This window comes from Tigriopus californicus, chromosome 3 (assembly GCF_007210705.1).
Source record: "Tigriopus californicus strain San Diego chromosome 3, Tcal_SD_v2.1, whole genome shotgun sequence".
Lineage (NCBI taxonomy): Eukaryota > Metazoa > Arthropoda > Copepoda > Harpacticoida > Harpacticidae > Tigriopus > Tigriopus californicus.
Window position 1 is genome coordinate 7,078,789 of NC_081442.1, and position 23,921 is coordinate 7,102,709.

A 23,921-nucleotide genomic window follows, 5' to 3' on the forward strand; every position below is an offset into this window, starting at 1 on the left:
GAGTGTCTTCGATTGGAATCGTGGCTTCAGATTCTTTTTCGTGATTGGAATTTGAATATGAATATTTGAATGGGGCACTGTGGGGCTTTCTCATTACACAGATATCCTTTTTGGTTTTGAATGATTTCCACATTGAAAGTGAATTCGGTGAAGGTGAAATTCAAGCAATGGAATCTGCACCGTGGGGACATCTATGTGTAACACTTTTCCACGAAAAGCTTTATTTGTTCACAACTTTGCAGGAATTAAATTGATGATTTCAAGTACGTAATAACAGTGTGAGATTGATATCGAAAAAACAAAGAGGTTATTCAACAAGACCACCGTTGGCGTCAACAACCTGCTCCAAATGGCTGCGAAAGCTAGCACCTCTATGACGGACTTCATCTGGAGTGAATGGGGCTCCAACTGCCCGAATTTGGGACCGGAGTGAGTTCATATTTTGATGAAGTTTCGTACTGGTCACTCCCTGAACACACCACCATAACTAGAAATCCAGGGGGTTCAGATTGGGTGATGAAAGAGACCAGAAGTCATCGGGGTAGAACTCGAAGAAATTGGTCTCAAAGTACCATTGCGTTTTGCTGGCCATATGAGCCTGATATTGAAGTCTCAAGCAAGGACACCAACAATACGGCGGAAATTCCTAGAAACACGGGCTGGAACTACTTGAATGACATCCCATGTCCTCTTGAGCTTCGGTGGTCGGCCTCCTGGAGGTCTTTTGATACCTCCAGATGCCTCAAAAAGCGTTTTGAGACGATAAACTCTATTTATTCCAATATCAGCATTAGCAAATTTTGATCGGTCGGTCACCGGCGCCGGGCTTTACGATAATGAATTTTCTAACTTCCTCTGCAGGATCCATTTTTTTCGAATAGTCATGAAAATTGTCAAAAGAACGCGTTGATTCTGTCAGCTTCGACACACAAATGTCCCCACCGTGAATATAAGTATAACTCTATCTTGATCTACAATTAGCATTTTTGAAACATTAAGAACTTTCCGAATTCCACAAGTAAACAAACCCTTTGATAACCAATTGGTATGAATACTTTTAGATTCGTTCAGGGAATCGCAATTTTTTGACATCATAGATTGGGAGTGGTGGTTAGTGCAGTTTTCTTGATTCAGAGAGGTCCCCAATTCGATTCTCCTTCTCGACATTTTTCTTGGGAGCTTTTAGACACTTGCCACACCTACAAACGGAGAAGCAACCTGACAAGAATTAGGAAACTTACTATTAGAAATGCATACGAATGAGTGCTAACTAGCTAGCTTCGCAGGCCGGCTGAGGCAATTGCACGTGTACAAAATCATTTACATCGAGAGGAAGAAACCAGGAACCGGTGGATGTCTGCGGTAACAACGAAATGTTTGCACAACGATACTGGTAACCTGGTCTCGTAACCGTAAGGCCTCGTAGATACCGGGCCTCTCGTGCACCTTGATACCTGGAAGTCAATGAATCTTACTTATTAGGTTTTGGCTTAGAGGCGTTTGTTGAACCATGAACGATTGGAGCATGGACGGGTTGGTAGCGTCCTTTAAAAAATTGTCCTTTAAAAAATGCAGCCTCTTTTTTCATCTCACAATCACTGCACGACTTTTTCTTCAAGTGAGACTGGCATTCGGTCATTGCAATTTGTCCTTCCAATGGATATTTAAGATTTCCGCTCAATCGAATGAACAGCACAGTGCATAAGGGGGGTACATAATGAATTATTTAGCCCTCTTCTGGTAATCAATTGCCACAAAAGGGCTGGCCCATTCATTCTGTGAAGATTCATTTAGTGAGCTTTAAGAGGGCCTAACTTTCGATCCAGGTGTTTGACTGGGTTGAAAATTAAAGTATGTAGTTGTAGCGACCTGGGGCTTGTCTCGTATAAAGAAGAACACAATATCTTTTCTAAATTTTAAAATATCAATTGTCGACCCTAAAAGCTGCGTCCGTATTCCAGTGGTTCATGGTTGAGCACACATCTACCATTCTTCAAAGCTAAACAAATAATTCTTATCCCGATTTCACGACTCAAAATGACAGATATGATCAGGCCTTGAAGATTACCATCATTATGGGCTCCAAAAACCTCAAGTGTTGGGCGATTGTTAGCGTGTAATGTAGCCATTTGGCTGCCATCACGACGCAAAGAAGCAGAACTCCAAATCCAAGGGTGAAAAATATGATATCAAATATGGGATTATATGAAATGAAAAATAATCAGTTTTTTCAATAAGAGTCAACAACGGCTGGTAAGAAAGTTTAAGAAATAGTACCTTAAATGGTCTGACTTGACGGGCCAGCTTTTGTTGTCCTTTAAAAAATGCAGCCTCTTTTTTCATCTCACAATCACTGCACTCTTGTCTTACGCGGTTTTAATAAAATCTCAATTAACATCTTTGTACTTTGTCTTCATCATGTGAATGCGGCATTCCAATAGAGGCTAAAGTAAAGTAAATATCATTGGAACTGCGAAACATTTTGTGTTGTTCAAACTTACGTCATTTATACCATTGTTATCATCGTCTTGATTGTTGCCGTTCTTGAAGTAGTTTGTGATCTTAGTGGTAGTAATAATGGCGTTTTTATCGATAGTCAGGTTATTGAAATTTTAATTGTAAACTTTTTTGTGACATGGACGGGATCAGTCAACCTGACCGGTGTTCAGGGCCATGATCTGATGAAAGCAAAACGCTTAATTCTTACTTCCAGTCATACACTCTCCTTTCTACATTTTTCGCATTGACAAGACTAAGAGTAGCAGAATATATCATTAGTATTTTTCTAATTGCATTTCCCCCCAAAAATCTGCGCTTTATAGAAAGTTCACTTCCTTCAAAGTATCCCCCCCGAATGTTATCTGATTCGTACAAGGTAAGCCATGAGACTGGTCAAACCATTGTCTCTTTCGGGCTTGACTACATGCTCCCTGGAATGCCTTAGAGGCCTTCGTTGGTGAATGGCTTTATTGTTGATTAGAAGCAACATTTTTGTGCAGTTGGCTAGCTGTTTGCTTGAACATAATATGTCTGTTGTACGTACAGTAAGGAATTGAGTTTTCAAAGGGTTTTCCGTGTAGTCTTTGAACAAATGACCTCCATTTTGGGCGACCTTAACCATGTGCGTTGGAAAAAGCCGGTTGAGGCAGTTGTGTGGACTATTTCCTAAGGTGGCTTCATCTTTTCCTTGCTTTTTCCTATCGATTTATTGGACAAGATACCTCCTCATATGAACACCAGCGTGATTCCTGGTTGGTTGACGACCACACCAAATGTGCCCAATCCTTGGCTGGCCTACGAATGTGATAGTATTATTCATTTCTGACTAGCGACGAACCAATGCATGCTTATAGTGAAAGGAAGGGAGGCTTGTCCTGCCCAGTTCTTGGCATTTCATTGTCTGTCTCACCTCTTTGGTTGTCGATTCGGTTCCTTGGCCCACGACCGTCCTAGCCATAAACGCACGAGATTAAGGAGGCTTCCTTTGGTCCAAACTACAGCATGACAGTCGTTCGTCGTTGTCCATAGATTCCAAGATCCACGTATTCATGCCCACCCTCGGTCGGCGTCACAAACATCGTCACCACCCCACACTATTAGTATCTGGCTGTTGAACCACAGCCTTTTGCCATTGGAACACGGAGGAAGAGCTCCAACCTAGTTCATCGCTTGTTCAGGAGTTGTCTGTCTTTGGGTTCCAATTGATCTTAAAGCATGGTGGGCTTGAACATGCAGCTTTCTTTTTCCGATTAAAGCAGAGCCAGCCATTCCACCACTGTAAAAGTTAAACACTGCCATACGTGATCATTACGGTCACATATTTCTACTCATATATTTGATCATGTAAAGTGAGGATCACAGAAAACGTTGCCGATTTGTCATCACTCACTATGCAGTCACGCGACGAGAGCGTACAATGGCCTTTCTCAGATGATTTTATTTTTCATCATGGTTAATCACTACTCTACCAATAGCTGAGAGCCTCGTCGTTTATGAAAACAAGCGACTTTCAGCCAGATTTTGACCCTGAGTGCATATGTATTTATTATAAGATGTGTGAATCTGTGGCAGTTCCTGTATGCACTGTCCCGGCATAGAGTGCTTGGAAACTGAAAAGTAAAATGGGCATGTCTGCTCCCAAAATCAAAGCCGAGGAGTGGTCTGGCAAAGAATTCATTAGTGGCACACGCAACGCATTTGGCCGTAAGGACTCACAAGAGCAAAGAACGGACCGCTCCACTGAAAATATCAAAAAAAAATCGAATGTCATGGTCGTATTTCAGGTTAATTTCAATTTCCAATGGTCAGCTCTTGCATGGCCTCTTTAAAAGACCAAGCATAACATGACTCTTTCTGAATGCTATTCAACCTAAATAATCAAAGAGGGTAGCAATTAGAAGGGACCCCTCCATTTTGTTGCAGTTGTCTACAAACTCTGTCTAAAGCTGTCAAGTTAAATAATTTATGATGTTCGTCACATTTGAGGAGGATTTAGACGTGGGACATGCTCGATCAGTTTGGGTCATCAGGTTGTCGAAGTGCACGGCCCAAACACGTGGGTCATTATCGCCTTTTCTTCTGAGATAGTAAATTGGGTTCCTCTGTAAGATGATTTTGATTGATTAGCAAATTCATGGAAAATTACCATAAAACAGCTTCCCATTTCTAAAGATGCAGACTGACAACGACAACGATGTGTCTTCATCATCACCAGCAAGATGATGAACGTAAAAAGGAACATTGAACAGATCCCGTCCATGGAGATCAATTTGGAGTGTTGGAGCAAGTATCAGGGCATTTCCCATGACGTTCCCGGAACTGTCCTTGTGTGCCTGAATGCCAGCTTTTGGACTTTGAACTCAATGGAACACCGCAATGCATGATGATGGTGATGAAGGTCTTCTTCGTGTGGCCTTCTGGAAGTGGGTAACTGTTTGCGTCAATTAAGCAGCCCATTATTGCACTGTTTGTCGTCAATCCTTGCCAGAAGCATGAACTAATTTCAAGTTCGAACACACATTGCCAAACAATAACATCTCGTGTTTTTCTCGACTTGTGAGGAACCCTTTTCTTTGATGCCCTTTACTTTCGGATCTCCCACACGACCATAGCCCTTACTCATTGATTCTCTGCTATATCATCACGGCCACTGTGGAAGTGCTCGTGTATCTTGAGTATGGGGCCAAATTCGAGGCAGAAGACAGGAACGTGCACAAATTCGCAGCCCATGTCTCATTGTGTGTTCATTTATCCTCGTATGTTCTTCGTGAGTTGATGTTTACTTAGCCGAGTCATTAGAAAAGACCTGAGTGTGGACGATATAGTAGTATATCTGGAGAGGAGAAGACTTCCTGGGAAATTATCATCTGGCCTCAATTTGGCTCGTTTCAGTTGAAAGTGCTTGCCAATAACCATACATTTTACCAAATATAATGCTTGTTCTGATTATTAAAGATCACCAGGGCCGTAACGAAGTAGATGGTGAAACATGGATTTACCTAATTCATTAATGGATTGTATACAATCTTAAAGTAAGTGAGCTAACATTCATTAGGGGCCATATTGCCTTTGACCATAGCATCAACAGGTATTAAAGTTACCTAGCGTCTTTTTAATATTTTGGCCCAATGTGACTGCAAATTTCCATTACATCTTAGCTAAGATTTAGTGAATTTGAAATCACATTATGATAAGTAGGATGGAAATATCACAAGCGTCTTTTTAGTAGGCATTTATTAACTATTGAGACCAATTCTTGACAATGCCGTCGATGCATGTCCTTATCATTGAGCCATCTAGTGGTAATATCTTAAAAACTAGACTTTACAATTAGCGGGCTTTGTTTTAGAAAAATCTCATGAAACTAGGCAAGTGGTATAACCAATATTTTTTCAAACCCTCCCCTTGTACAGCAGAATTCAAGCAAATTCGTCGTTTCAAGAAATACCTTTCAGATATAGAGGAATCTCAAGGATGTAACCAAAAGACGAAAAAACATCAGCGAAGGATTTTTAGTCATGAAATATACGAGGAGACAGACTGGTGCATATTAAAAGGGAAGAAGAAAAAAAGAGCCGAATTTGATTTTTTTTGTTTCCTACTAATTACGAGGACAAATCAAGTATAGATGAGACTAGAATAAACACATATTTTCCAAAGCTCGGGGGATAAATCTTTGATTCTTTTCCATCAAATCTCATTTTTACAGTCAACCCAAAAAACGTGTCTAGAACCTTTTTTATACAGTTGCAGTCGACATCACATGCTTACCCTCTGGATTTTTTCAAGTTCTTGATTTAGGATTATCGAAGCACCAAAGGGACCGTTGCCCTCAAGGGGGAAAATCCACCTGATACGCCTCTAAGGGTGGGGCACTTGCGCTCACTCGAGCCGTAGTGATACTTACAACAATATCAATATTAGGACAGAAATTGGTCCGTATAACGGTATAATGAAACATGTCGTCCTTGCCGATCTAGGCCTCTCCACGAGATCTGCTCGCCAAGAAAGAGTGCCTTGAGGGTCCGAAATCAAGAATTTGAAAAAAGACGAAGGGGTAAGCGAATGATGTCGATTTCACCGGCATGAAAAAGGTTGTAGACGCGTTTATTTTCGCTTTGATTGTAAAAATGAAATTGATGGACAAGAGTAAAAGATTTATGCTCCGAACTCATATTTTTCATTCTGAAATTATGGGCCTAGTCTCATCTATACTTGATTCGCCCCCGTTCCAACGATTTGGATTGATTGATCTGTCTGTCTCATTTCAGCTTAGTTGCCGCTGTCTTCATGTTTCGTTATTCTAGGTTCTTTCTCTTCATTGGGAGGCCCACACAAGTACACTGAAGCCAGTAAACAAACTGTTTTTTATACCTGTCTTTGAAAAAGCCCAGTTTTGATCTAAGTCTTTTGGAGTCAGAGCAAGACAAATTTGAATAAATATTTTACTCCAAAAGCCTGTTCAAAAGCAGCTCATAATTTTTTGGAACAAAAACCCAATGGGATGGAAATAAGTGGCTAAATTCGACACTCTAATATGAAAAGCGTGTACAGGTTCATTCAAAAGTATCCTGCAATGCCGTAGTGATGGCGCTGTTGTCCATATTTTAGAAAGCAGTCCTCTTCTTTCTGTCCGATGAACAAGCACTGACTTTGACTTCAGAAAAAGAGTTCGTTGAAATATCTCATTAATGTTTGCTTTATGGCCTCTTGCCTTGCCACTGAGAGTGGCCTCGAGGCCAATCTGAGTACTACAGCGTACTGGTTTCGAATACTGCAACGACAAGGAACCCTCTTGATGAATCCTAAAACTTTCCAAGTAGAAATGGCAAAGCAAGTTATCAAACGTAAGTTTCAGGCAACAGCAGCCTGACTGGTCCGAATCCCTCTTACAGTAAATGTGCCTTTTTTTTGAAGACTTGATTTTCGACTAAAGGGGGGCTGAGCTGACTTGCGGCTAATGTATTATCTTTTTGGTGTGTGCGTTTGGAGTTGTGGGGTGGGGAGACTCCACCATCACACAAGGCACAAATAGTCTAGTTAAAAAGGCCGGTTTCTTGGCAGCCACAATAATTTAGTACCTATGTGTCCATGGAGGGTGGGAGAGCGTCACTCGATCGAGTTACTGCACCATCAGTGAACGAAGTATGTACATAGTATTTACCTTCCAAACAAGTCATCCCTTTCCCAAGTTAGAACAGTTCCCGGGGTTCAAGTGCTTGAAACTTGTACGTGCGGTATTTGGGCTTCCCACCAGCTTCTTTGGAGAGAGAAATGGACTCGTACTTCTAAAGAATGTTCGAGTTACGGCAAACTAAATGTGTCTCCTCTGTGTCTGCTCCACGAGTTGTCAGCATAATTAATCTTATAGATGATTGAACTCACTGTAGCTCCTCCGTACATCCTGTTATCATCCTATCATCAGGTCCAATCGCAGAGAAGCGAATTCAACGTGTTCAAGTCCAGCCAGACATGCGGCGGAAGTGTGATATGAAACAGGACTTGCTCACCCTTTGGCCTGTGAGCCAATCTATCTTTTGGACCAAGTAGAATATGTGCATGATCCAGGATCTCATTATGACGGGCGGTATGCTGCACTATGTATGGAGCTATCCAAGTGAGTTTTTGTAACTACCCAGGCCGATCTACTATCCTGGGCCAGTAGAAATTTGATCAGGTGTCGACACCAATCTCTATTTCTCTCTCTCCTCTTTTTCTTCATCTCCTTCTTCTCTTTCGTCTCCTTCGTCTTGGATTCCACCTGCGTTTCATTTTTTCTTCCATCGTTCGTTGTCGTGGTGGTCTTTGAATATGGAGATGAAGGGGCGGCTCATGATACTATTTGCCCGCGCACATGAATTTCGTCTGTCTCAAAGCTCGTCTGAATCATTTCTCACTTTGAACATATGGCACAGTCAGTATATATGTACTGTACTGGAGTCTGACTGAGATTTTCCAGTTCGTAGATTGATGAGTTGGATCTTCATCTCCTTTGAAGAAGATTCATGGCCACATCAGACACGAGTCCAAAATTTGTATGGTGTAATATCAAATTTGAAGCTCAAGAAGATAGTTGTGACTTCTCCTCTGGGCACATCATTTTGCACTGTTCTAGAAAACTGTCCCAGCCAATGTCACCATGCCACCTTGCCACCATATCATCATAGTACAGTAGTCTACGACGGATTCAACTGATTTCGGAATTATTCAGATTTCAACGACTGTTTTGATTCCCGCTTGCCTTTCATTACGACGTCCAAGCGGGTCTCTCACTTTCTTTGCTGGTCGAAAGTCCTTTAAGTGGGCTTGGGCAATCTCTGAGCTACATTGTAAACCCAAAACTCAAAGGACAGGGGAACTTCGCACATACCGGTAAAAAGTACGTACTCACTGCGCACGGAAAGCTCGAATGAGACCGACAAGCTAACCCAACAGAGAGATAGACAGTCAGACGACAGACAAACAGACAACGAAAGAGAGATGAGAAAGGCCCAACACCGGTGGTCCAACCCCATTTAGGATCATTGAGGGCAAGGTCGCTTGGCATGCCCAGAGGGCCGAATCAAGATCCGCAAAGTAGCGGGGACCTGTTTTACCAAGATTCATGACTCACCATGGGTAAACATAGAATTCTGATGGATAATGAATTTCAGGGCTGGGATACACTCACGTCGCTAAGTTTCGGAACCAATTTCGCAACCGTGTACTTACCATGCAAAGCTTACGGGTACTTAGGGTGGCATCATGCGTTTGTGTTCCTGAGCGGTATGAAGCAAGTGTGACAACGGCTTTTTTCATGGAGCAGAAAGACTCCTTTCGTATTTTCTTGAACACTCTGCTTTCCAGCACCTTATTTTGGTACGTTTTCTACAAACGAGGCACCGTCTTCGGTGTGGCCAATATTATCCAAATAAACAATGGCATGGGTCCAGATTTATATGTGATAACTACGTACGGACGGACCGGACCGAAATGTAAACGGAGTAGAGTCACCGAACAATGGGATTGGATTCGACGAACTCAATTTTCAGCATTTATATATACGTTCATGGCACGCCTTAGACAAGAAACCAACGAATTTACACTTGCTAAAGGATTGTTAAAATTAATATAGGAGCCTGCCTTACTTTTGCGCTATGAATTTGCAAAAAAAATCGTAGTTTTAGATGTTAATCTCGTTCACTCTTGACTTAAAGAGTACTTCCATAATCTACCGAACGAAAAGGGGGACAAAAGGAGACAAAAGGGGGAGTGGAGGAGGGGGAAGGGGTTTGTGTGTGTGAAAGAGAGGGGAAAGTTGGAGCAATTTGTTTTATCGATCTCAGGGGAGAAATTTATCATCGAAATGTACTGCAATTCTGTGAAAGTGGCTCAATTCAAAGGATTTATCTATGACAGTTAGTTGAGATTAAAGTACTCAAGGACTGAAAAATGAGAAAGTACAACCTAATGGGCTTTGCCACAAATGTCGCGAACAATAAAGACTGAAGCGTATGTGGAATAACTTCATAATTAAGATGGTTCGTCAATATTTTTGATCGCTATTTGTGATCAAACCACTTGCTGAGAGCTGCTTCTTGGTTCATTATTTTTTGTACCTTGGGATAGGAGTAGCAATGATCAAACGGAATTCAGTTTTTTCGACGTGGTTGATCTATTGCAAATTTGCATTTTCAAGCCTTTTATATCATCAGGCTATAATCGATGTTGGTGCCTAGAAGCTAGAAAGTTAAAAAATAATCATGATCTTGATCATCATGGTCAGCCACAGTGATTGTTAGCCTTCTTATGCGTTACAGTCCAAATATCAACCCTCTCTGGCGCAACAGTACTATCTGTAGGTATACGTACACGTATATATGTCGGATCAGGATCTCTTGTTTCCAGCCGGTCTCTTCCAGTTTCATGAAGGGAGCGTACGTACATCCTCTATTCGCGTGGACCGCGTTATTTATGAGTGACAATGAAATTGAAACCAATCTTACTGCCAGTCAGCTTAATTGTGTGCAAGTTTTCTATCATTACAACTAGCAAGGGTCAGCATAAAATGACAAGATCAAATTTTTCCTGATCTGTCCCTGTCTGAAGGTCCGAGTGAACCCTCCTGTCCGTCAATGAAGTGAGTGATGAAAGCCGAGTGGGCTGTATTGCCAGTGGTGGTATCATCATTATCATCATCATCATCATCACATTTTTCCCACTTTTCTCACGCTCTACTTTTCAATTTGCACTTGTGCTAGCTGATTTCGAGCTTCTCTGGCCGTGGACAGACTGTATCAGGGTAATCTCAAGGAGATCCCACTGAATGAGAAGATTGGACGTCTTGCATCGATTGCTCATGGAGCATCATGGCTGGCTGGTCCAGAGACACCTCGTCAGGCGCGTGCATCTTTGATTTGCTTCGCTCCAGACGAACTCCATCCATACATATCAAGTTCATATTGGACTCGCAAATGCCAGGGACAATGGGAACATGGGAACTAGAACTCGGTCGGCTTTCGAACCCGCATGAAAAAAGATATCCCGGCGGCAATTCGTATTTGTAGTACAGTAGACAAACATGAAGTCTGATGGGATTGGGAAGCAGAGCAGCGAAGCAAACGTTCTCTCATCTCTCATGCTCACCTGGCCTGGTCCAAGCACGGTATATGCACAATTCTACTAGTAAGGTGTGCTATAAGAGCATCACTGTTTACGTATCTTCGTCCCAGATAAAACGATCCGTTCAAAGAAGCTTGTGGAAGTCAACTAACTACTAGATAGTTTGCATACGGACGATTCCCATCGATCAGAAGTAGGTTAGAATGATCCAAAACCCTATTGGCACGCAGGGATGCTTCTTCGTTTTTGCCAGGCCAATGGTAACATAAATAAATCAATTGTAATTTTCAGTTCCGGCTCAACGTGCTGTATGACTCTGTACATGATACAAAATGATGTGTCTGCTTGAAATATTTCAGCTGTTGAACAAGACTCGACCATCAAGCCCGGCAACCATGCAGTTTCCGATCTGTCTTCACTTCCTCCTCCTACCCCTTCGCCTCTTCATCGTGTGGATGTCCTTGAATTGCTCAAAAACATCAGCCTGGAAGGCGTAAGTTATCGTCCGGGTCCCCATAGTTCCACACCCGCCGTCTTTTTTCAAGGTCAGGTCCCGCCTCGAGCCTTCTTAAATGCTCCCGAGACATTCAAGCATGTGATCCGATCGGTCAAAAAAGACTTCACTCTTTACACGTCACTCAAGCAAATATCGTCCAATGTGGGGACGATTTTCCTTCTGACCGCTTCGTTTCCGCCTCCGTCATCAAATGGCGTGTTTAGCCAAGAGCATAGGTAAGATGGGGAACCCTTACTTTTGAGGCACTCTCGAGGACGTCGCGGTTCAACCACTAAATCTATTTCATTACTGTAATGGCTCTGTGGTCTTTTGAACAGAATCCTGGAGGTTCAATCATCAGGACGGCGAGGCGAACTTCGAATGTTTTATCCCGCATTTTTGTCCCCCAAGTCGTCCTCGTCGCCAAGGGGGCTATTTCTTAATCAATTGGCTGTGGAAACTATCCCTCTGCAGTTAGCTGACAACCAATGGCACAAGTTGGCCATATCCGTGTCTGGGAGTCAGATACAAGTCTTCCTTGATTGTCAGTAAGTGGCGTCAAATGTCAGGAACCTGCCAATAGGGGACCAAATATTAATTCTGCCCTACATATGTGATTTCAGGTTAGTCCATCAAAGTGTGATATTTCCTTTGGATTTTCGAGTTTTGTCCGGTCAAAATCTAACCCTGTACGTAGGACAGCAAGACTCGCACAACTTTCTCTTCAAGGTAATATAACCTTAAATGGCGACAAATTTCAAGTCATGACTTTTGGAGGTGACTACGGAAATCCCACGATGAAGTGGTTAAATCTAAATAAGGTTAGAACGATATGTCAATCGATAAGTCAATTGTCCAACCGCATCTTGAGTATGGATCTCCAATTTGGGGGCCCTTGAACTCTGGTCATCTTCAAAAAATAGAAAAAGTGTTCCGCTCCTTCACTACGTAGATACACCTCTGGCATGGCTGATCTTTCGTATTGGGAAAGACTGAAGGCACTTGGAATTTACAGTTTTCAACGAATGTATGAACGATACCTCATAATATATGTTTTTTATAAATGAATTCATGGCCTGTGCCCAAATCCTGGTATTCAAACAACAAATAGTGAGAGGAGAGGAATATCATGTAGCGTAATTAATGATAAAAATTCTAGGGATTCAACACTGATAAAAAAATGAAAAAAACTTATGTTGTAAACTGGGGTCCGAAATTATATAACCTCTTGCCGTCGGACTTTAGGCGAGTCTTTGTTACATCTGACCCTGCATTATCTTTAAAAAAAATATCTAGATAAGTATTTGTCCAAAATCCCTGACCAACCCTATGTTGAGGGGCTTCATAGATTGGCTAATACCGATTCGTTGGTAGACCAAGTGTTTTATCATTGTACTTGACCATTTCTCGTTATAGTTTTTTTTTTGATCAATCAGACATCACTTTTTTACTTTGAATGACATTCTTTGTATCGGTTACAAAATCCGTAAAAATCTTAGCTACAAAAAAAGGTAATAATCTAACATTGATCCTTTTAATTTTTTAACGAGCATTCCAGATCAACCCTACAGTCAAGGATTATCTTGGTCGGCCAAGTCAAATTCGTTGCCAGAAAAATGTCATATAAAATTTAAAAGGTAAAAAATAGACAAAATATAACCTTTCATTTTAATAGTACTGGGGATTACATTCCTTGTAGTGGTTAGAAAAGCCCGTGAAAATCCAAACCATACCAAAAATGTCGAATTCATTCCACCCCAGGGGCGAAATTTTAGGTCAGGCCGGACTAAAATTTTGTTAGAACAGCACTCAGGCCACTTGAGTAATTCAATTGTTTCATTTGCAGACAGGATCAAACATATGAGGCGGCAGACTGCAAACCAGCGTTACTAAGTTTGACCAGACTTGTTTTCAACATGAGTTGACACACATTTGAGGTTCATTTAATTCATTTAACTAATCATTAGTGTTGGGGCGAGTCCGGCAAAAGTCGGACTCGTACGAGTCCTTTGATTTTTTGACGTTTTGCCAGACTCTAATCTTTTGTCGGACTTAAGTCAAAAAATCAAAGGACTCAAGAAATCAAAGGGCAGAGGACTCGAGTCTTTTACTATAGTCAGGTCTAACAAAAAGACTCGTTTGGCGAAATTAAAAAAAAAAAATGAATAACCTTTTTTCCCAGCCCGGACTCGAGTCACCTCTAAAAGACTCGAGTCCGGCCAATTTCTCGAAAATCTAGAAAAAGACTCGAGTGCACTCGGACTCGCACCAGCAATACCAAATATTTTGTTTGGATGAATTGCTCATTTTGGATAAAGTAAATGGTGCAGGAGATATTGAAATGTCCTCTTCCCTTCCAAGATCATACCTCAAGTTGTCCGTGATTTACATATGTTAGAGACGAATGGAAGGAAACAATAGAGCAAAACAACTTCGAATTAGCGAATCATAGCCTTTAGCACATTAGGCCAACCATTGCACCAACACTCCATTAATTGCCTTTAATGACAACATTTTCAAATCTGTAGAAAGTATTAAGCCGTATTGTTTTTAATTAGCTACATGGAACAAAAACTATTCCTATTGGTTGAATAAGTTTGTTACAAAGACAGGATTGTTGAAGGCTCTACCCACTTGACTTTTTTATGGACACGAGATATTTGTGTTGAACGTTGGAGGGGACAGATTTTTGGCAAGACATGGCCTGGAACTTCAACTCCAGAAGATGGTTCCCCACTTCACTGGTATGCACCAGGGATAGCTAGTGGCCCACCACAATACAAAATACAATGTACTGTATGTGAAGCTTGGCTGGTTGGTAATTCAATGCAAGACGGCTTGAATGTTTCTTATAGACAGAGCAACCAATTTCCAAGATCATCTGAATGGCGGTAGGAATCTGAATAAGTATGGCACGAAGCTGTAAGAAACCCCCTTCCCCTTTGGATTTAATGAATCAGTTCGGTTGGCTCCTCTCTCTTGCTTCACTCACTTCCAGGGGGACATCTGGGAGGGAAGAGCAAGATAATATGTCAGAGATGGTGCATACTATACTAAGTTAGCATGCTTGTTGTTCAGTCAGAGGACCTTTTTCCATCTCATGTGGGACCAAATAAATAGCTAGTCCTTTGTTATCCTTTCAGGGTCACCTCCAAAACCTGCACCTGGTCAGTGGTCAGAACGGCCACATTTTACAATGCCCCCATACACCAGTTTCATGTCCATCCTGTGGGCAGTTCCAATCACTTCAAGCTACCGTCCAAACTCTACAAGAAACCTTTTCTCAGCAAATACTGGATCTCAAAACCAAGGTGATTATCCAAAATTGGCCATAAACCGGGCTTCGTCAAGTGTAATGGTTTTCATCTCCAGAGCTATTGCAAACCAAATATGAGCTCAAAGAGCCAAGTTTCCGAAAACATTTTAAGTCTTGCTATTCCTGAAACGATAAAACCGTTTGTGCAGCAAAAAGGGGTTTCATTTGGCTTATCCTTTAGACCGGTCAAATTACTTAGGTTTGTCTGCCATTGGTAGGTATTATGTAGGCTGAAATGTTGGTTGGAATGTTACCAGTAATCCCTTCGTTGTCAACCTGAGGTCGCCTTGGTTTGCGCCTGCTTATCCGATCTCTTTGGCCTTTCAGCTCAGTCAAGCGGAAAATCGCCTTTCGCAATTGGAGGAGTGTGATTGTCCCAAATCCTGTCGCGCTCCAGGAGGCCTCGTCAGGGAAGATGGGGCCTCATGGAGTGAAGGCTGTCAATTATGCTCGTGTGTGGTACGTATTCGCAGATCGAAAGAAGGAGATAGAAAGCGAATGCTTAATAGCAACAGCAACAACAGCAATAGCCGCAGCATTAGCGAGAGTAGCAAAACTACCGTAGAATGAGTGAAGAGACCCGTAATATTGCTAATCTTGTCATTGTTCGAGCGAAAACATGCACCGTCATTCAAGGTTGGTTGAGGCTTTGAAGTTAGTACACTAAGGCAATCCCACGAAATGCATCCATCTTCATGCGCTTACTCGTTGTTTTTGTGTACTTGCCATGGCCATCGGGGAAGGAAAGTGCCGCTGTAGAGGTGAAAAATGTGACGAGCTCATTGACGAACATGTACCAATGTTTGAGGAATGGAAAACCATATTGATCATTGACAGTCCAAAATAACCTGAAACTTACTCTTGTTCTTAATCATCTTCCCAGAGAGGACAAATTGTTTGCCGGCAACCGGTTTGTCCCAAGTTGAATTGTTCTGATCCTCGGCCAGCTGATCCCGAAAATGAAGTTTGTTGTCCCACGTGCAGAGGTGAGACGATCGAGTGGGCACATATGAAAATTCATTTTGTTAGCTAAGGCTTTCCGTTCATTGTAGAGAATTGCCGTTTATCCGGTGAGCTCATTGCTCATGGTACCTCTCACCAACCCACCATTAAGCCCTGCGTGTCTTGCTCGTGTGATGACGGCCGACTGCATTGTCATCGAATCGAAGACAAGTGCCCACTTTTGACTTGCTCCATTGAAGAACAAATCTTGGAGGAAGGCAAATGCTGCAAAGTTTGCAAAGGTAAATGTTTGATTTGAATGTTATTTTTATAAAACGTACTAGTTTGATGCATTTTTATTGAAGTTAGTGCCTCTTTTAAATCGTAGACGACTGAACTACAGAGATTCATTCGTCTAAGGAGTGTGCGCTGTTGAAGGCATTAAACCTGACGAGATCGGGTATGGGGATGATAGCTTCTGTTATCTACGGTATAGCCACGTTTAGGAGCTATAAAATCATGGTCCATCTTACTTACTGATACATTCCAAAGTTGTGAAAGGCCGATTGTGGAAGTAGCCTACCAGTGGTACCTCAGCATGTGGCGAATAAAAAACAATAGAAGGATATAAAGGCGAACTGAGGGGAGAAACCTAAGGCAAGCAATTCAATCCAGCCTTGCAGAATGCGGAGGAGGGAAGGGAGGAAGGAAGCAGTATTATGTAGTAAGAGCCTTCGTAGGAAAGCAAGCAATCGGACCACCAACCCTGCCTCTCGTACTACTATCCGTTATATAATGAAATGTCCTCCGGACCAAAAGCTAACCTGGCACCAACAACATGCAAAGGGTCTTTGAACGGAAAGAGTGTTTGACTGGAGCTGTCATTTGTTGGTTGAGGGAAAAAATCCCGGGGAGAATGAAGCAAGTGCCATGAAAAGAGTCAACCAAGATAGCGAGGCAGTAGCAGTCGAATAGTTGAAGTCCATAATGGACCACTATCGTCTTAAAGGAAGAGCAGAGACACCCATGGAAGGAAGGAAGGAAGGAAGGAAGGAAGGAAGGAAGGAAGGAAGAAGGGGAGGGGGGGAAAGTGTGGGCAAGTGTCCAAAGGAGAGCTCCTCCAAAGACAGGAGTACTCCCTAAGCTAGGAATTGACTTGATATGGTCTCCTTACCTCTCCGTCAATCTGGCGGGTGAGGGGGGTCATCTAATGATGACGTAATTGTCCGGATATTGCAAAGTAAGCTAAACTGATAATAAACAAACCTTTAAAAAAATCATGGGGACAGCATCAATTTCCCTAGAAGCTGGATCCAGAATAGAACATATGAAAATCAGAAATCGTTGCTGCGGTGCAAATTATCGAAATGCAAGCTTGCAGTCTTACAGTCCTTTGGATAAGTCTATGCGGCAAAATCTTCTTAAAATTGTTTGATAACAAAATGAAAAATACCTTCATTTCGTCAAGGGAGCTTTTGAAGCATTCTTATCGTTTCTCATTTCAGCTGACCATTGCTCTCGAGGCCACGATTGTCATCCCAGTGCTCAATGTGTAAACGGACATTTTCATTACACATGCCAATGTCCATATGGTTTTATTGGCGATGGTCGGTCTGCTTGTCAAGGTACACCCTCAGCCCATCTACTGCACCAGATCTAATGAAATTCCCCTCTCTTTTTTATTGCGTTGGTCAAACAGATCCTTGAACTCTCACTCTTACGTTTTTCTGGGCTTTTACATGTAGATATTGACGAGTGTCAGATCGTGGGAGAAACTCCTCAGCAACATCATTGCACTGATCCAAATACGACTTGTGTTAATACTCCGGGATCTTATCGATGTGAGTAAAATGACCCAATGTGGAATTGATCAAATCATTAAAGTCGAACAATATGTCAATGCTTTTCAATTTCATGAACCCAGGTGAATGCATATCGGGCTTTAAGGCGCAAGAATCGTCCTCGGGAGAAGCATTCACTTGTGAACCCATTAACCCATGTTTGAATGAAGACGGTGACAGCAGCAACAGCAACACTAGCAACACTAAAGTAGAATGTCATCCGAATGCATCTTGCACCCCGTCAGGCCCTGGTCAGGCCATTTGTGAGTGTTTGCCTGGTTTCGTGGGTAATGGCACAACCATTTGTGAACGTAAGTTCTGTCAGATACTAGCTTCAGAAATCTAGGTACGATGGGTCCAATCAAAATTGTGTTTGGGGTGTCAATTTTTTAAGCGGAATGTGAGGATGCCTGTGAAAACGGAGGCTTGTGTGTTTCGCCGGGAGTGTGTGAGTGCCTCCACGGCTTCACTGGAGCTCAGTGTCAAGACGACATCAACGAATGCAACTTGGAAGCAGAGCACCACGGGTGCCGAGCTCATGCCGAATGTGTCAACCAAATTGGATGGTAAGATAGCTTGTCTTTTGATCACGCTATCATTGCGCCGCATTAAGCAATTCGTTGGCTTCAACATTACAGGCACTACTGCCAATGTCTGGAGGGCTATACCAACTATCAAAATCCTGAGCATGGTGGACAACTTGAATGCGTGGACGTGGACGAATGTGAGCATGGGCTCCACACCTGTGATTCAAATAGCCAGTGCGTCAATACGGAGGGTTCTTTCAAGTGTGTTTGTCAAGATGAATCTGTGTGTACGGATGGTAAGTGTGTGTAGGGATGGAACTTATGAATTGCAAATGATTTTTGTCTGATAACTTATCCCCACAGCCTGTGTGATGGGTGGTATGATGTACAAGAATGGCTCTAAATGGTGGTCAGATGGGTGCCAAGAATGCCGTTGTGAAGCTGGGCGCATCCATTGCGAAGCAATTCAGTGCCATTGCCAGCAAGGTGTGAGCTCATCCGGATGCTGTCCTCAATGCTCCCAGATGCAGCCTTGCAATATGAAGATACAGGATGAATTTCAAACCTTCAAATCCGGTGACACGTGGACATCCGATTGTCAAGCATGTGAATGCATTGTAAGCCCACGGGAAACTCTTAATTCAAGTGAAGGCAACGGCTTGATAATATGTTGCTCATCTCTTGTTTCGCCTTAGGATGGTCAAGTTGATTGCTGGGATCCAACATTAAGTGCAAAAAGCTCTGAGCGAGTACAATTCCCCACGTCTCTCCTGAACGAGACATTTCTGTCCCAAACTCTGGCTTTGACGAGGGTTTTAGCCATGAACCAAGGCCTCCCTTCTTGCAAGGCCAACTGTCATGTCGGCGGAAATATGGCTCTCTGGCGAGCACTTGAAGAGATGGCCATTCGAAACTTGGAACAAGCTCCACAACCCAACTGTGTGCACAACTCTCAAGGCATTGCCCACGGATTCACTTGGATGGATACAAATTGTACCCTTTGCCTTTGCGAGGTACGTGTGTCCGGCCCAGCAGAGTTTCAGATAAAAGACGCTCTTTCTAGGCTAGGGCTACTAGTTTCCAAACCGATGACCAAAATGGTCCGTCCCAAACAAGAATGCGGGAAATGAACAGCTTAGAGCCATTTTTGATTTATAGCCTGGTTCAAGCTAGACCCCTGAGTGTATCTTGAGTCCAAGCAACTGCATCACGGCGTAACCCTTTTTTTGAAAATCAGATTTCTTGGGTCGAATGTTGACTCTCCTCTACGCAAAATTCTGTGGAAAGTAGACTTCCACGGAGCCGCTTTGACCTTTGATTATTTCGAGTAAATTTTGAAAACCCGTTATCACAAGAGAAAACTGCGTAATCAACGGCAGTGTCTCTATTTGCATTAAGAATGTTCACATTTGGAACTCAAAAAGTTGATATGGGTAACACCTTGACAACAACTTTCCACACCCTCGATATTGTTTGAAATCTTACTCTTATCTTTACACCTGATGGCATGAGAAACCGATCTCATGAAATATGTCTCAAACATATTGACTTTTTTTATGGCTCATCTTTATAGGCTTTTTGCAAAGGAAACAACGGCCATTGAATAAATAGCTATTCCTTGTGCAGGAATGAAGACGGAAGAGAGAAATAGCGGAACGCACACTCACTCGTTACTTCGTTGCTTCTAACCTGCCCCTTGTGTTTGAATGTAAAAGGTTTACAAATTACAAAAACTCATTGCGCACCCTTATTTTACCCCATGATCCTTGACATAGTTGCCAATGTTGTGCAACTATTGCCTTCTGGCTCAAGAGATCGCGATATTTTGATTCAGTTTACCCATTATCGAGCTATGCGTATTTTTGAACAAATTAACGTGATTCATGACTCATTGTCGAATTGATGATCGCCCCACTCCTGTTTGATGGGCAATGTCGTTCTCGGTTGGTTAATTTCCCCGTTTCATAGTCAGGCATTCCCTCATCGTCCATCCATTCATCCATCATCGTGGGCGTGCGTGTGCTTGAGCTCTTAGGATCCTTTTTTTAGGGGCTTCCTTCTGTCATTACGTCTTTATTCGTTCATGTCTTTGTGGCCATCATTTGATTATGATTATATTAAGCTGTACATGCATAGTACTCGTACGTGTCCAGTCCTTCTCTCTTAATTTGAGACCGATTCATTTCAGATTTTGTCCTCTCTTCCCAACCACTGTGATCAATTGGTGAGAACGATTCCACTAGGCCTCAGTCTGACGAATGCAAATGTCACTACACCCACTGGGTTCATCGCTTCTTCGTCTGAGTTAGCGATTCAGATCCTTGGCTTTCTTGGCACCAATCACGCTTACTCCTTGCCAGCCTCAGTCCTCAAAACCGAGGCTGCTTCTCGCACAGCCGTTGCAGCTGCTTCTACCTCGACCGCTGCTTTGGCGTCTACGTCCTCTGCTTCCAGTATTTTGTCGTCTTGTCCCTGTGTTTTTGATCACTTTTACCATAATTTTGCCTCTTTGGTTTCGTCATTGCTTCTGACTCTGCATTCATCACCATTTTTGGTTCTACCGTTGTCCTCATGGACGTGTCATCTTTCTCAATGACCTCAACGAAGTGACGAGAACCTTCATTGGGGAATTGGGGAAACTAGCACCATTACGAACAAAACTACCACCACCAAAAGCAACAATAACACGCAGCCCTCAAACTCTTTGTCGAGCCCATTATTGTGTGTGTGTGTTCGCACATTGCTCTTTTCATTTTATCTCCAATCACTGGTCATCGATTAAAAGGGGAATCCCAGTAAGCATGCCAGCACCTTGACTTCCCCACGGGTACCCTTTCAGACAGGGAGAATCAAATTTACAATCCGCATCACCAAAAAAACCTCGTGATCATGAAAGATTCACATCAAACCATTGCTGATTTTTGAAAGAGCACTGAACTGAGTTGTGAGACGGTGAACTTGCAATCAATTTTCCAAAAAGAGTTTTTCGACAACGTTGCTTTGGGAGGGTTATGGGGATTTTTGAGGAGTTGTCAAGTGAATTGAGCTTTGCCTGATTTTCTTGACTCCCAACCTTTCGGTCTCATTGCTTGAATAAATGAAAGGGCAGGCAGGGTCTCAAGAGCATTGAACCACAAGACCATGGACCTTAGTGATTGGCTGGCTTTCATTGTCACTGGTCGTTAAGCTCCATTTTGTGGCACATTGGAAATATTTGTGAGTGGTGCCAGAGCAAGGACTGTTAGAGCGTCGTTTTCGCAGAATAATGCCGTCTGCGGCAAAAATGTAAGTAACAAAAAATATTGAAGATTGGTTTTAAAGTGTTATCTGGAGCTTAATAGTGTGGAGTGATAGACGTGTCGCCATTTTGTTGGCATGACCCTGTACACTCACAAATAACGAAGAGTTACCGTTCCCTCAGAAAATCGTGGTTGCTATTATGGTCCTGGCATATTGTAGGAAATTTTTCCACGATAGGACTCGTTTGATATGAATTTGCCCTTCACGAGATCGGATGATTCCAGTTTTATTGCAGATAAGGAATTCATAATTTTTTTTATCGGGCTCTTACTGGATTTGACTTTATTTAAACAAAATTAAGGCAGGAAGTTGGTGCATGCAGTCTTTGCTCTCTTTAAGCTCTGGACCCACATTTTATCATTTTAATACTCTGAGCTCCCACAATTTCAGTAGTATCTAGGGTTGATGAGATATTAAATCAACATCTATTTACGCTTGTTCTCACCAAAGAGTTTTGGTTTCCACTCTTTGCCGTACTGTTTGTGTGTTTCATAAAGCAAGTCAGTGAGGCTGAACACCTTCCTTAGTCAAAGTCAATAAGAAGCTTGCTAAAAAACAGAAAATGATAACAGGGTATTTGATTACTCATTTCTTTGGAGAAGGGAATTTTGACGCTATTTGTCATATGAACCATAAAATGGAAAGTACTTCAAATGGGAGGAGAACTTTGAGGCTATATTGCATTGAACTACTACTGAGCTATGTATGGTAAAAGATGAGGAAAAGCAAGATGAGAGACAGGATTTTTGAATGTCGAATAATATTAAAAAGTGAAGATTTTCTGAAAATGAATGGAATTGGCCCCGAAACAAGAATAGTTAGGGAGTCTGAATTCAAAGCTAGTAATAGTTCGCACCCGAATGATTTGGATTGTGGTTCAGGTCTATACCGAACCGAGTCGTCCTAACATGAGGTTCTTGTTTTCATGTTACAGAATGGGTCTGTTTATTGTGCTGTCCAATCGCTTTGTCTCCATTTACGAGGGGACCAAAGACTGCAAGGTCCTACTGCCCTTCTTCCGCCCGATCTCCTGAATCTGTCATTGCGCTCATCAACATCATTAGTTAAAGCTCTTGTCGTGGGAAAGCCCAGATCTAGCGAGTCAATAACAATCTTCGATGATGATGATGATGATGATGATGATGATGATGATGGACTCTCTCTCATCTCCAGCGGCGCCCCAGCGCTGTTATCTGCACCACCCCAAGAACACCTCGTTGCTCCGAGGGGCCCAAAGAAACTTGAAGACGAGAAGGGTCGTGATGACTCGGACAGATGAATGATGGATGATGGAGGAAGAGGTGTTGACGTCGTCGGTAAGAGTGTCGTGGAGCAGCACTTCACTTCACTCTTACGTCCGTGCCAACACACGTGATTGGAAAGACATGCTCAAGATTTCCTCAGAGTCCTCCTCCACACCCAACCTGTGATGGCCGGAGGGGCAAGAGGAAACTCCGCCGGACAAAAACATCTTAGCCAAGCAATTGTGATTTGAGCGAGGCCCATCGATGACGATCAAAAGGGAAATCTTGTCTGGTGGAATGATTAACATCTACTTGACCCACCACCTCCACTCGATTAGCGAAAACTGAATTCCAACAGCTAATCACTCAAAGGACCTTATTCAGGACCGTCAATTCACTTCCACCCTCTGCCCCGTGACGTGAGTTTGTTTAATTCTGGAGCCACAAAAGACATCCCGCTTTTTCTCACCACTTGTATCCACGGCTGGGTTAAGCCATACTTGTACTTTTTATCTTCATTTACGACACCCGTTCTTGCTTATAATGGGGGTCCTTCCTGACAAACCTCAAGAGAAAAATCTTACCAGAGCCGAGGTTTTTGAACGCTCGTACATCTGAGCTCGGCGAGTGTATTTTCATAACGGTTAACGTCCAAGCCCCTAACCCCAAGGTACGAGCTTTTAAAAAAACAGGCCTCAGGAGGCTTAAATCTGGCTGGTCTCCAATTGTAATGTCAACCATGTCTTCCCCTTGCTCCGTTATGGCGTTATTAATGGTCCAATCTGTCCAGTCAGAAAAGATATCTCATGAGCAATTGTCTAAAACCATGTTCTTAAAGTTCACTTTTGAAATGTTTTGTCAATGCCACATTCTGTGAACTTGTGTTATTGTGGTGTTCTTCTCTTTCTTGGCTCCCATTCTGAATGGCCCCGGTCGGACCGGCCTCAGTACAGCATTTCTTTCAGTATTTGACATGGAAAATGAGATGTACCTACTTTCGGATAGACGGTGCCTACGCCTAGGCCGTTATCCCGTCATCAATCCGTTCTTTTCCATTCAATTGCATTTTTTGTTGACTGCGTTCCCGCTTATTTATGCAAGCAAAAGGCTCATGATTAAGCAAAAAAAGAAAATAATAACCGGTGCTTACGAAAA

The 23,921-nt window shown here is 42.5% G+C and overlaps 1 protein-coding gene across 5 annotated transcripts in view; it reads left to right on the plus strand.

Moving 5' to 3' along the window:
- LOC131878292 (protein kinase C-binding protein NELL1-like) overlaps positions 1–23,921 on the plus strand; it is a 24,749-nt gene extending 828 nt beyond the window's left edge. The window contains exons 2-17 of one of the 5 annotated variants that reach the window (XR_009373000.1): positions 11,460–11,832; positions 11,935–12,144; positions 12,220–12,325; positions 14,740–14,907; positions 15,240–15,371; positions 15,796–15,898; positions 15,965–16,156; positions 17,360–17,479; positions 17,600–17,695; positions 17,779–18,006; positions 18,090–18,261; positions 18,334–18,518; positions 18,586–18,839; positions 18,918–19,235; positions 20,411–21,507; positions 22,457–22,595. Coding sequence is in view for 4 of the 5 variants with exons in the window: in XM_059224226.1 (XP_059080209.1) it covers positions 11,333–11,360; positions 11,460–11,832; positions 11,935–12,144; positions 12,220–12,325; positions 14,740–14,907; positions 15,240–15,371; positions 15,796–15,898; positions 15,965–16,156; positions 17,360–17,479; positions 17,600–17,695; positions 17,779–18,006; positions 18,090–18,261; positions 18,334–18,518; positions 18,586–18,839; positions 18,918–19,235; positions 20,411–20,818 (3,093 nt within the window). In the remaining variant the exon portion in view is untranslated. Of the gene's footprint in view, positions 1–11,236; positions 11,361–11,459; positions 11,833–11,934; positions 12,145–12,219; positions 12,326–14,739; positions 14,908–15,239; positions 15,372–15,795; positions 15,899–15,964; positions 16,157–17,359; positions 17,480–17,599; positions 17,696–17,778; positions 18,007–18,089; positions 18,262–18,333; positions 18,519–18,585; positions 18,840–18,917; positions 19,236–20,410 lie in introns of those variants that run through there. The other 4 variants (XM_059224224.1, XM_059224226.1, XM_059224223.1 and 1 more) reach the window with 4 other exon arrangements.